The sequence below is a fragment of the Sander lucioperca genome, chromosome 6, assembly GCF_008315115.2.
Source record: "Sander lucioperca isolate FBNREF2018 chromosome 6, SLUC_FBN_1.2, whole genome shotgun sequence".
In the NCBI taxonomy this organism is placed as follows: domain Eukaryota; kingdom Metazoa; phylum Chordata; class Actinopteri; order Perciformes; family Percidae; genus Sander; species Sander lucioperca.
In genome coordinates, this window is record NC_050178.1 from 43,490,914 (window position 1) to 43,504,133 (window position 13,220).

Sequence of the window (13,220 nt, forward strand, 5' to 3'; positions counted from 1 at the left end):
TCAGAATAGGTTTACATGGTTTAATTTTCAAAAAACACCATATATTTGTTGTACAGCTCATTGCTGCAGCTCCTCTTTTCACCCTGTGTGTTGAGCTCTCTGTTTTAGCTACAGAGTGAGACATCTCACTCTGTACCATCTTTGTTGGGAGTCGCACATGTGCAGTAGCTAGGTAAGGACTACTAGCCAGTCAGAAGCAGAGTAGGAGGATGTGCCCTGATAGTACCTAGGTAAGGACTACTAGCCAGTCAGAAGCAGAGTAGGAGGATGTGCCCTGACAGTACCTAGGTAAGGACTACTAGCCAGTCAGAAGCAGAGTAGGAGGATGTGCCCTGACAGTACCTAGGTAAGGACTACTAGCCAGTCAGAAGCAGAGTAGGAGGATGTGCCCTGATAGTACCTAGGTAAGGACTACTAGCCAGTCAGAAGCAGAGTAGGAGGATGTGCCCTGACAGTACCTAGGTAAGGACTACTAGCCAGTCAGAAGCAGAGTAGAAGGATGTGCCCTGACAGTACCTAGATAAGGACTACTAGCCAGTCAGAAGCAGAGTATGAGGGCGTGCCCTGACAGTACCTAGGTAAGGACTACTAGCCAGTCAGAAGCAGAGTATGAGGGCGTGCCATGCTAGCAGCTAGGTGAGCATTATAACGTGTGTTCCAAAGTGACCACGTTTGTCTCTGAAGTAAAGGCTGGACTACAATAGAGCTGTTTGGAGCAGTTTGTGAACAGTGTTTTCTGTTGGAGATGGTAAGTCCCTTTGGGGGGGACTTTGGGCTTTTTCACTTTGTAAACCTATAACATGCACAAAAACGATAAAGGAAAGGGGAAAAGCCAAAAAGCATAATATGAGCACTTTAAGCTAACTATTTCAACTGTTATCCATTTCTTTCAGCAAATTATATGAACTGTTTAGCCATTACTTTTAGCTAACTATTTTAACCGTTTTCTATTACTTTTAGCTGAATATTTCAACCATTTATCCATTACTTTTAGCTCCCTGTTTAAACTTCTGTGCTAGAATGCACATACTCTTTTATAACTGCAACATGTAGATAGATAGATAGATAGATAGATAGATAGATAGATAGATATGTATTGATCCCAAAAATGGGAAATTACAGTGTTACAGCAGCAAAAATATCAGTCACACAGCACAGAATATACATAAAATACTAGGATACAATATACAATAATAGAATACAATACAATATACATACATACATACAATATACATGAAATAATAATAAGATGGAATGCAAGAACAAATATTTAAAATATATACAAGTTGGGAATACAACATGTAGTGTTTAGGTGTCTCCACGTACCCCCTGGCAGAAGTAGCCCTGATTGGGAATCACAGTTCTGTGATATGAAACACAGAAAAGCAGAACATCCTTCCACTGTAGAAGCTGGAGCCAGAGAATGGATAGTGTTTTTGCCTGGTTAAAATAGTTACTATTACGAATAAACGATTACTTGACTAATTGTTTCAGCTCTAGTCTCAGGCCTTTTCTTCCCTACACCTCTGGCTGCCACCCTCTATCATAATGATAATAATGATTATGTCAATGCTGATGGTGTGTTGTTGCGCATAGTGGAGGAGCAGCTGTTTCGTTCAGTGGAGGGCCAGGCAGCGTCCGACGAGGAAGAGGATAAGTGGACCGACGATCAGCAAAAGCAGGTGGACGAGGTGAAGAGGATCTTGACAAGGCTGTCCTGCTGTGGGGAAAGGTACTGCCAACCATATCACCAGCACTTTATCTTGAAGGTGCACTATGAGTTCCTGCATGGTTTCAGCGCGATTTCATTTTTGTCTCAAACCGTAGTCATCTCTCCTTGATCCTCTAGCTTCCTGCCCCCTGAACACACCGTGAAAAAGCCCGGTCAGACAACACAGGGGTCGTAAACGTCAAACAAACACTAGAGGCACAGGCTGAGCACCAAAATACAACAAACCACATTCCAGCCAATCACCAACAAGATGGTTGGGGGAGGGGGTGGGGGTTAGTGCACATACACTAACAAACGTGGTTTGTTGTATTTTGGTGCCTATCCTGTGCCTCTAGTGTTTGTTTGACGTTTACGACCCCTGTGTTGTCTCCCGAGACCGGCTTTTTCACGGTGTGTTCAGGGGGCAGCCAGCTAGCGGATCAAGGAGAGATGTCTACGATTTGAGACAAAAATGAAATTGCGCTGAAACCATGCAGGAACTCATAGTGCTCGCTGTCTGTCAGCTGCTCTCATTGTTCGCCTTCTTCTAAAATACTAGAAACACTAAAGCAAAACCCGAAAACCCAAGACTTTGTTGCCCCATTATCTCTGAAACCAATGTTGGCGAGTAACTCAGATATTCTGTCCAATAGACCAGCGACTGTTACCACCGTGTGACATTTGTTTACAATGTTCGGTGCATTTGACAAAGTGCAGTGTGAACGCAAACCGAACCAAATGAAAAATGCGACAATGTTGCAACTTCACCCCTGAGTCTACCGAACTATAGTTGTGAAAGCGCCCTAAAATGCATTGTTGCTCAGACATGACTTGCCCCGAGACACAGTAATGAGACGCATCATTCCCCAGTTTGTCAAACTGCAGTGTTTTCCCTACCATTATAAGACTTAGGTGCAGCACGCGAGCCAATTTGGCCTAATGAATGTAACTAAATGACTTTTCTCAGATCCAATGATTGGTCCCAAATGGACTTATTTAGCAAGTTTTGTCCTTAAATGTTTTGAGTATTATTTATTTATTATCTGCTCTAGCTTTTCCAACGTTTTAGACACAGATGTGGTAATAATAATGGTCTAAAATTATGTGAAACTGCATTTTTTTTCTTTTATGAAAAACGTTTTCTTGAGGAAGGACCCCTAAAAAAAAACCTCACCAAATACGTGCACCTAAGTCTTTCACAAACCTAGGGGAAAAAAAACTATACAACCTATTTGACAGCTATTGTCGCTCTGAGCCTGATGGACTTTGTGTCTTCTGGTACGTGTTGTTGATCAGGTGCGACGACAAGGCGCTCAAGAAGCTGATGTCTAATTACGGGAGCTCGAGGAGCGAGGAGAGCTGCAGCGCTGTGGTGGAGCTCCTGGAGAGGGTGACCAGGTTGCATAAGCAGCTGGAGCTGAAGGAAAGCCAGGCAGGGATAGACATGGACCAGGTACAAAACTGCTACTGATCTCCATCACACCAGGGTGGGCTACTACAATATCCTATGCCCCGGTCTGCTCCATCCATTTCTATGAAATTGTTCTCTCTGGACAATGTTCTGCCTTGCTTTAGTCACTTTGTGGCTGCCTGTATGGTGTTAAACTAAACTTAGCACAAAAAGTAAGGAAATTTGTGTTTGGTAGATTATTTCTCTGTGGTAACAATGCATTCTTCAACCAGCATTTGTCACAAGTCAGCCAACGTGGTTGTGTTGTGTCACTCTGGCACAAACAGCACGCCCAAGCTGATCCCACAAGTGTTCAATGGGGTTGAGGTCAGGACTGCTGGTTGAAGAATGGGATGCCATCCCACAGCAATGTGTGACCAGGCTGGTGACCAGCATGAGGAGGCGGTACCAGGCTGTTGTGGCTGTGTATGGTTCTTCCACACGCTACTGAGGTTCCTGTTTGTGAAATGAATAAATTGTTAAATTGCCAATATGTCTTGTTTCTTCAAACTTCAATCATCCAATCATCCAATCCACCAAACACCAAACGAGTCAATGGCAGAATAAGCTGTTTGGCATTGGCAGAGAAGATTTGGCAAATTTTTCATGGGCGCAACCCACATACTCAGCACTGCTGCTCATCCCACAAATGCATGTTCCTTACAAATGGGGCACCATTTGAAAGGGCTTTCCAACGGTATAAGATTTATTGCCAAAAAGCATTGTTACCACAGAGAAATAATCTACCAAACACAAATTTCCTTACTTTTTGTGCTAAGTTTAGATAAGAGAGGATTGTCGAAGGTTGTTATGAAAGTGGAGGGCTTCAAAGGCAAAACCACAGCTTGCGGCATGATCCTGCAGCTTCCACCTAACCAAACCACTAGCACCCGAGCCTCCCTCAGTGTGTGTGTGTGTGTGTGTGTGTGTGTGTGTGTGTGTGTGTGTGTGTGTGTGTGTGTGTGTGTGTGTGTGTGTTTGCAGCTGTTTCTCACTGGAGTTGTCCCGCATGACACTCAGGAATATCATAAATTAAAGCTCTCTTGTTACAGTCGAGTAGTATTTTCACAACACAGGAAGACAGGCAGAAGGGGGAACCGTGACGTAACGTGTTCCCAGAACGTCTCAGCACTCCGAGAGGAAAAGTTCAAACTAAACAAAGTCATGACTGTGAGGCTTTGTTTATGTGCAGGATGTGTGTGGTGAGACCTTTGTCCTTCACTACGCTATGACGTAAAGGTGCAGTGCAGGGATTTCCAACCTTTTTGGCAGACTAACCTATAGTACATTGTGGGCTGAAAACTCACTCTAACCCTCAACATTTGACATACATTTACGTTGGGTATATTTATATTGAATAAACTTGTTCAACAGGACAATAATGTTACATTTAACCTAGTAAATGTAACATTTTTGTATTGACATATCCAGCTGCTCTTGTCAAATTATGTACAGCCTAAGAATATATCTTGTGTTTCTTTTTACAGGATAAGATTGACAATATTCAAGTTTTCTTTATTGTCAACAAATCCAAATCCATCCATGAAAAGACCCAAACCAACATTGAATTGATCCTATTAACCAATGGGTTTGGGGCAGGTTTCCTGCCCTGAAAAATTAAAATTGCAATTACGACCTATATCTACGTTCATTGTTAGGCAGCGTCCTCTAGTGGCCATAGTAACGCTGACTTATGATGTGAGAAAAGCTATAGGTAAGGTCATAGGTGGTGGATGGTTCAAACAATACACAGGACAGGAGATTTTTTAACTTTACGGAACTACGTTGCGTTCTATGTCACATGCGTAATTACGTTATGTCCTCCATACGCACGGAAGTAAAGTAACGTAACAATTGTACTGATTTTAACCCAAACCTAAAGATCTTTTTGTAAACTTAACTAAGGAGTTTTGGTGCCTAAACCTAACCAAACTGTGACCGTTTCACAACGTTAACCACATGTTTAAAACCGCGACCATTACGTTTATAGCCTGGCATAGCCAGTCTGGAACCCCTCAGTTCATGTTTGATTTTCCAAGGGGCATTAATAATAGTGCAGACCAAAATACCAAAACACCAAAACAAGTTCCTTCCCGAGACACCGTCGCTGCCTCCGGAGCTTAGTGCGGCCCAAGATGATTGTGATTGGTTTAAAGAAATGCAAACAACCCAGAGCGTTTTTTTTCTCCTATTCTGGAATACATCTGTGGTGTAGCCAGACCTTACTCCACAGCGCTGTGGAGATACAGCTGGCAATGCGAGACTAATTATTTCTTAACAAGATAGTAGTGTTCTTTCTATTTATTTCTTTTAAACTAACACGAAAGGAGACCTGACCGAATGCCAGGTAGAAGCAGGTTTTCATTTTCATTTCAAAATGTATTAAACAGGAAAGGATTAAAAAGTAACATTTAGTTACAGTTTAAAAACGGGCCTGACTCAGTTTAAAAACTGGTTTCCAGCAGGTTCCTGTTCTGCAGAGACATGGAACATAGGACACAGTTACGGCACATGAAGACAAAATCACATGTACAGGACATCAGCATGGGCAACACAGATACAGACAACTAAAACAACAATACAGACAATGCTAACAAGACTTGGACAATACAAGAACAATCAGTGAATGCAAGTTTAACTGTTGAGAAGGAACAGTTTGTATGCCTTTTTGAAATATGTGATGGATGGTAGTGTTCTGATGTGATGGGGAATGTCATTCTAAATTTTGGTTTATGTATGAATAAAGGATTTCTGACCATAGTTGTTTTTGTATGGGGGGGTCTGGAATGAGTGCCTGTGAGACTGACCTAGTGAGGCGTACTGGTCTCATATTGTGTGTCGGAAGAAGAGCAGCAAGTGTTGGTGAAGTGCTATTTTGAATCTGAAAATAAAATGTCTGTCTGTCTGTTAGTGTGATCGGTGTGTGTTATCTTCCAGATGAAGGACTCTCTGGTGCAGGAGCTGCAGCAGAAGGCAGAGGAGACTGAGCTGCTTCAGATGGAGCTGCAGATGCTGGAGACGGAGAGGGTTCGCCTGTCGCTGGTGGAGGAGAAACTTGTGGACATCCTGCAGCTGCTCCAGCAGCTCAGAGACCTGGTTAGTCACAGATATAGTTAGGGGTGAGGTAGTCTATATCGACAATGTTCCACTGCCGGGATTGTTCAGGTCCCGCCAGAAATTCGGCCGGATGTCGCTCTTTTTAGGTAGATCCTAAATCAGATCTGCTAGAATTGTCGACGTAGTTAGGTTTAGGCATAGGGAGTGGAGATTGGTTAGGGTTAGGGTAAGAATACCAGGGTAAGCCAATCAGAGGCAGAATAAGGCGGGCCACGAGGAACTTTCTTTGACGTCGACACGTCTAGCAGATCCGGTCTAGCATTTACCCTCTTTTTAGGCCGGATGTCCGTTACCTTCCTCTTTCTTTGTGTTGGCGTTCTAAACTCTGGTGGATTTGTGAGGACTATGGTTAACTGCTCCTCAGATCTCTGCAGGGTAAATCCAGACAGACAGATCTGTCCAATCTGAGTTTTCTGTTGCACCGTCTTTGTTACTGCGTGGACTAGCCAGACCCTGCTCCGCGGTGCTGTGGAGGAAGGTCTGGCAATGCAAGACTAGGGCTGAGGGAAATATCGATACAGCATAGTATCCAGGGGCGGAGCCAGACATTGTAAACATTCGGGGCTCAGCCAAAACCTAGGGGGAGGTCCCAGGGAATGCTCCATTCACAGCAGCTATTGCACAATTTTTTTTAAGCCATTTGATAAAAGACCTTGAATGGAGTCCTGTATGGGGCTCCAGTGGGGGACTCCATAGTTCTGCTGGGGGACTTCAACGCGCACGTGGGAAATGATGGAGACACATGGAGAGGCGTGATTGGGAGGAACGGCCTCCCTGATCTAAACCAGAGTGGTTGTTTGTTGTTGGACTTCTGTGCTAGTCATGGATTGTCTATAACGAACACCATGTTCGAACATAGGGATGCTCATAAGTGTACTTGGTACCAGAGCACCCTAGGCCAAAGGTCAATGATCGATTTTATAATCGTTTCATCTGATCTGAGGCCATATGTTTTGGACACTCGGGTGAAGAGAGGGGCAGAGCTGTCAACTGATCACCATCTGGTGGTGAGTTGGGTCAGAGGGTGTGGGAAGACTCTGGACAGACCTGGTAAGCCCAAACGGGTAGTGCGGGTAAATTGGGAACGTCTGGAGGAGGCCCCTGTCCGACAGACTTTCAACTCACACCTCCGGCGGAGCTTTTCGTGCATCCCTGTGGAGGCTGGGGGCATTGAACCCGAGTGGACAATGTTCAAAGTTTCCATTGCTGAAGCTGCGGCGGGGAGCTGTGGTCTTAGGGTCTTAGGTGCCTCAAGGGGCGGTAACCCACGAACACCGTGGTGGACACCGGTGGTCAGGGAAGCCGTCCGACTGAAGAAGGAGTCTTTCCGGGATATGTTATCCCAGAGGACTCCGGAGGCAGTTGCAAGGTACCGAAGGGCCCGAAGGGCTGCAGCCTCTGCCGTGAAAGAGGCAAAGCAGCGGGTGTGGGAGAAGTTCGGAGAAGACATGGAGAAGGACTTTCGGTCGGCACCAAGGTGCTTCTGGAAAACTGTTCGCCACCTCAGGAGGGGGAAGCGGGGAACCATCCAAGCTGTGTACAGTAAGGATGGGACGCTGTTGACCTCAACTGAGGAGGTAATAGGGCGGTGGAAGGAGCACTTTGAGGAACTCCTAAATCCGACTAATACGCCCTCTATGGTAGAGGCAGAGCTGGAGGATGATGGGGGATTGTCGTCAATTTCCCTGGTGGAAGTTGCTGAGGTAGTTAAACAACTCCACAGTGGCAAAGCCCCAGGGATTGATGAGATCCGTCCAGAAATGCTTAAAGCTCTGGGTGTGGAGGGGTTGTCTTGGTTGACACGCCTCTTCAACATTGCGTGGAAGTCGGGGACGGTGCCTAAGGAGTGGCAGACCGGGGTGGTGGTTCCCCTTTTCAAAAAGGGGGACCAGAGGGTGTGTGCCAATTACAGGGGTATCACACTTCTCAGCCTCCCCGGTAAAGTCTACTCCAAGGTGCTGGAAAGGAGGGTTCGGTCGATAGTCGAACCTCAGGTTGAAGAGGAACAATGCGGATTCCGTCCTGGTCGTGGAACAACGGACCAGATCTTTACTCTCGCAAGGATCCTGGAGGGAGCCTGGGAGTATGCCCAACCGGTCTACATGTGCTTTGTGGATCTGGAGAAGGCGTATGACCGGGTCCCCCGGGAGATACTGTGGGAGGTGCTGCGGGAGTATGGGGTGAGGGGGTCCCTTCTCAGGGCCATCCAATCTCTGTACGACCAAAGCGAGAGCTGTGTCCGGGTTCTCGGCAGTAAGTCGGACTCGTTTCAGGTGAGAGTTGGCCTCCGCCAGGGCTGCGCTTTGTCACCAATCCTGTTTGTAGTATTTATGGACAGGATATCGAGGCGTAGTCGGGGTGGAGAGGGGTTGCAGTTTGGTGAGCTGGGGATCTCATCGCTGCTTTTTGCGGATGATGTGGTCCTGATGGCATCGTCGGCCTGTGACCTTCAGCACTCACTGGATCGGTTCGCAGCCGAGTGTGAAGCGGCTGGGATGAGGATCAGCACCTCTAAATCTGAGGCCATGGTTCTCAGCAGGAAACCGATGGAGTGCCTTCTCCAGGTAGGGAATGAGTCTTTACCCCAAGTGAAGGAGTTCAAGTACCTTGGGGTATTGTTCGCGAGTGAGGGGACAATGGAGCGGGAGATTGGTCGGAGAATCGGCGCAGCGGGTGCGGTATTACACTCAATTTATCGCACCGTTGTGACGAAAAGAGAGCTGAGCCAGAAGGCAAAGCTCTCAATCTACCGGTCAGTTTTCGTTCCTACCCTCACCTATGGTCATGAAGGCTGGGTCATGACCGAAAGAACGAGATCCAGGGTACAAGCGGCCGAAATGGGTTTCCTCAGGAGGGTGGCTGGCGTCTCCCTTAGAGATAGGGTGAGAAGCTCAGTCATCCGTGAGGAGCTCGGAGTAGAGCCGCTGCTCCTTCGCGTCGAAAGGAGCCAGTTGAGGTGGTTCGGGCATCTGGTAAGGATGCCCCCTGGGCGCCTCCCTAGGGAGGTGTTCCAGGCACGTCCAGCTGGGAGGAGGCCTCGGGGAAGACCCAGGACTAGGTGGAGGGATTATATCTCCAACCTGGCCTGGGAACGCCTCGGGATCCACCAGTCGGAGCTGGTTAATGTGGCTCGGGAAAGGGAAGTTTGGGGTCCCCTGCTGGAGCTGCTACCCCCGCGACCCGTTACCGGATAAGCGGAAGAAGATGGATGGATGGATGGATGGATTTGATAAAAGAATACATCATTACACAAAATACACAAAAGAATGTACATCATTTAGGTAAAAACAAGATAGTTGCCGAGGAAAATAATCATCCTGTAGAGCCTAGATCCTAATTCTTCTCCAACTGTTTTCATCATTCTCAAACCACAACACAACAAACGTTGAGGATAACTCATTTTCACTCCTGGCACATATAAAAAGAGGCAAAAATGGTCTGATGTAAATATTTTTAAGTTACATAACATATGGTACGGTTGGAATCTGGCGTAAACAGCATTACTAATCTTGAAATCTATTTTCAGCAAAGTTCACAGAATGAATGGCGAAATTTCCCCACAGTAACAGAACTTTTGCCAGTCGAGTCAGGAGGGGAAATTACCCAAGGTTAAAGTGAATTTAAAACCCCAAAGTTCAGGGCTTTTGAGAAAACATTGGAGGCTGGAGCACCAGAAGCCACCCCCTCGCTCTGCCCCTGGAAGTATTGCGATGTTTTCTGTGGGAATACTGTATCGATACACAGGCGCCAAGAATCTGTCTTTTATCATTTAAATTGCACATGAGAATTTAACAAAACAGAGAGTTAGTTGAATGATAAAACAGATGTTGACAAAGTTTTCCTTTGGGGACATAATTTGAAGTTAGAAAAAAAGTCATGAATTGTGGGTAGAGCAGGCGCACATATACTGAGAGGTTTATGCCTCGACGCAGAGGTCCAGGGTTTGAATCCGACCTGTTCTGTCAAATTAAAAGCGGAAAAGCCCAAAAAAGTAAATTAAAAAAAGTCATGAATTGCCGACAATAATATAGTATTGTGACAAAAGTATCGTGGGGCTTCTGGTGATTCCTACCCTTAGTTATAGTACGGGGTAACTGCACTGTTGAGTCTGAAGAAGTCAATTCTGATAGCAGTATTTTAGGGTCAAAGCTTCTTATAACCAAGGCTTTGTGTTACTGTAATATTAACAGCAGTAAGACCATCATTCGAACGAAAACTCTTACTGAAACTCAAAGTCAAACTGAAAATCATTTTTGTTGTGTTGGCAGTTGAGAGAAATCCACCCACGCTGCACTGGAATAATTTTTCTGGTCAGACATCAGAAAGAAAAGAAAATTGAAAGTATTCACAAACATTGCTCAAGGACAAACCATATGGACATGAACTTACTCTACTATAATTTGAATTAACATGGATTTCTGTCCATTCTTTTGTGATCCGACCCAAACTCTGGGATTGATTATAGATCGAGAGAGAAGCAAATTAATTTCAGTTGTTGAACATGTGTGCGAGCTTCTGCGGTTACGAGACTCCAAATTGCCTGTTAAAGTGCCTGTTAATTGCCTGATAGTCATCTGAGAATAGCTCTCTCTTGTTTCAGAACGTCTCACGGAGGTCTCTTGGGAAAATCTTGCTCAGCACTTTGGGGTCCTGCAGCGACCCACAACACGGTTAGTAGAGCTCACACGCCCAATAAAATCAATGCAGGTCCTGTGAAATGTGATAATGAAAATTTACAGTTACTTAGAGCGGGGAATTAAATTAGATTCTCGCTGGGTCGTCTGTAACACGATTCCCTCAGCGGTCACATCTGTTCTGTTTTTGCACAGGGAAAGCCCACATTCTGGAGGTGCTCAACGCTCTCTATCATGAACTGGCTGCCTGTGAGATCCTGTCTACCGGTGGACCTTTGGAGCGAACACAGAGTCAGCAGTCTCTCAACGCCCTCATCATCTCCTGCTAATCAACACTGCCTCCTGCTGGGCCAGTGATGCTCCAACAGCCTTTTGAGAACACTGAAAGCTTAACAGTGGTCGAAAAACAAGCTGATGGATGTGTATAGTGTAATTATATTGTAGTTTATATACTCCTCGGACCCTATTATCTATAAAGGGATAGTAGTCTAGAATGTTAATTACTATAGCAAAGGGCTTTATTACATATTAAGGAAATTCGTGCATATACATGTTTTTTTCAAGATCTTGTATTGCACATAACTCTTTTGTGATCCAATATGGATTTCTTTGTTTGTTGCCACAACAGAGTTCTGAATGTGAAAATGTTGAAATAAGCTAAACCTTAAAGGGGCATAAAGTGAAATGTATGGACTGCAACTGGTCAACAACATCCCTGATAGAATTTATAGAATTGAAAGGAAACTGCTGCAGTAGTCTTGCATTGCCAGCTAGTCCACACAGCATTCTGGGATGGGAGAAAAACGTGCTCTGGTTTACTGGCATTTCTTTAAACCAATCATAATCGTCTTGGGCGGTGCTAAGCGCCGGACGGAGCAATGGTGCCGCTGCAAAATAGCCTCGGGAAGAAACTTGTTTTGGTTAAACGTGTACGTTCGAAGGTTGTTTTAGTCGTGCAACAGAAAACTCAGATTGGACAGATGAACGTTGCTGAAAATAGATTTCAAGATTAGTAATGCTGTTTACGCCAGATTCCTGCCCCACCATACGTTATGTAACTTAAAAATATTTACATCAGACCATTTTTTCCTCTTTTTAGGTGCCAGGAGTGAAAATTAGTTATCCTCAACGTTTGTTGTGTTGTGGTTTGAGAATGATGAAAACAGTTGGAGAAGAATTAGGATCTAGGCTCTACAGGATGATTATTTTCCTCGGCAACTATCTTGTTTTCCCCTAAATGATGTACAGATTTTTAGGCATTCTTTTATCAAATGGCTTAAAAAAATATAGTGCACATAGCTGCTGTGAATGGAGCATTCCCTGGGACCTCCCCCTAGGTTTGGGCTGAGCCCCGAATGTTTACAATGTCTGGCTCCGCCCCTGGATACTATGCTGTATCGATATTTCCCTCAGCCCTAGTCTTGCATTGCCAGACCTTCCTCCACAACGCCGCGAAGGAGGGTCTGGCTAGTCCACGCAGCAACAGAAAACTCAGATTGGACAGATAGTCTAGTTAGCTGTCTGGATTTACCCTGCAGAGATCTGAGGAGCAGTTAACCATAGTCCTCACAAATCCACTGGAGGTTAGAACGCAATCACAGAGACAGAGGAAGGTAACGGACATCCGGGCGAAATGAGGGACATCAGGAGAAATTACCAGCAGCACCAGAACAATCCTGGAAATGAACCGTTGTCGATATAGACTACTGCTGCAGTATCTCAAATCACAAACTTCTGTACTTACACTTGCTATCCAGGGGAAACATCAGCTATTTGGTATCTACTCATCTGTCAGCGGTATATGCATCACATGAACTGGACCAATGAAAGAATGCAAAATGTAAATGCTGAAAGCTTTTTCCAAAGCTTTTGACCATATCACACGACCTTTATCTGCAAGATGGAGTTCACCATAGATGTTATTTTATGTTATATACAGTATATTTGCCATTAACCGGCTACACGTTTTGTCACAGAGGAGTGAGTGAGCATGGCTGACCTGCCCTTTCCCAGCCCTGCCCACGTTAATACTTTTTCACAGAGGTATTTTTTTTTAAATTTCCAGGGTAGGTAGAGGTACTTCATCCAAAACTCTGGGGTTTAGTTCCTTTTTTTTTTAACCCTTGTGTGGTGTTCATATTTTTGTTACACAGCCAATGTTCCCGGGTCTGGTGGACCCACCACATTATTAGGCTTTTAAATCAATACAACCATAACAATTTATGTAAAAATACTTAATAGATGTTTACTTTAGCTCAATTACCAATGATATATACATCATTTATGGTTCATATTTGCCATATACCCC

The 13,220-nt window shown here is 44.9% G+C and overlaps 1 protein-coding gene across 2 annotated transcripts in view; it reads left to right on the forward strand.

The window, feature by feature from the left end:
• Positions 1 to 12,324, forward strand: part of efcc1 (EF-hand and coiled-coil domain containing 1) — a 28,714-nt gene extending 16,390 nt beyond the window's left edge. Inside the window, exons 4-8 of one of the 2 annotated variants that reach the window (XM_036002296.1) lie at positions 1,597 to 1,732; positions 3,008 to 3,167; positions 6,102 to 6,257; positions 10,879 to 10,948; positions 11,108 to 12,324. In XM_036002296.1, the coding sequence (XP_035858189.1) occupies positions 1,597 to 1,732; positions 3,008 to 3,167; positions 6,102 to 6,257; positions 10,879 to 10,948; positions 11,108 to 11,241 (656 nt within the window). In that variant the 3' untranslated portion in view covers positions 11,242 to 12,324. Of the gene's footprint in view, positions 1 to 1,596; positions 1,733 to 3,007; positions 3,168 to 6,098; positions 6,258 to 10,878; positions 10,949 to 11,107 lie in introns of both variants that reach the window. The other variant, XM_031280135.2, reaches the window with a different exon arrangement.
• The last annotated feature ends 896 nt before the right edge of the window (positions 12,325 to 13,220 follow it).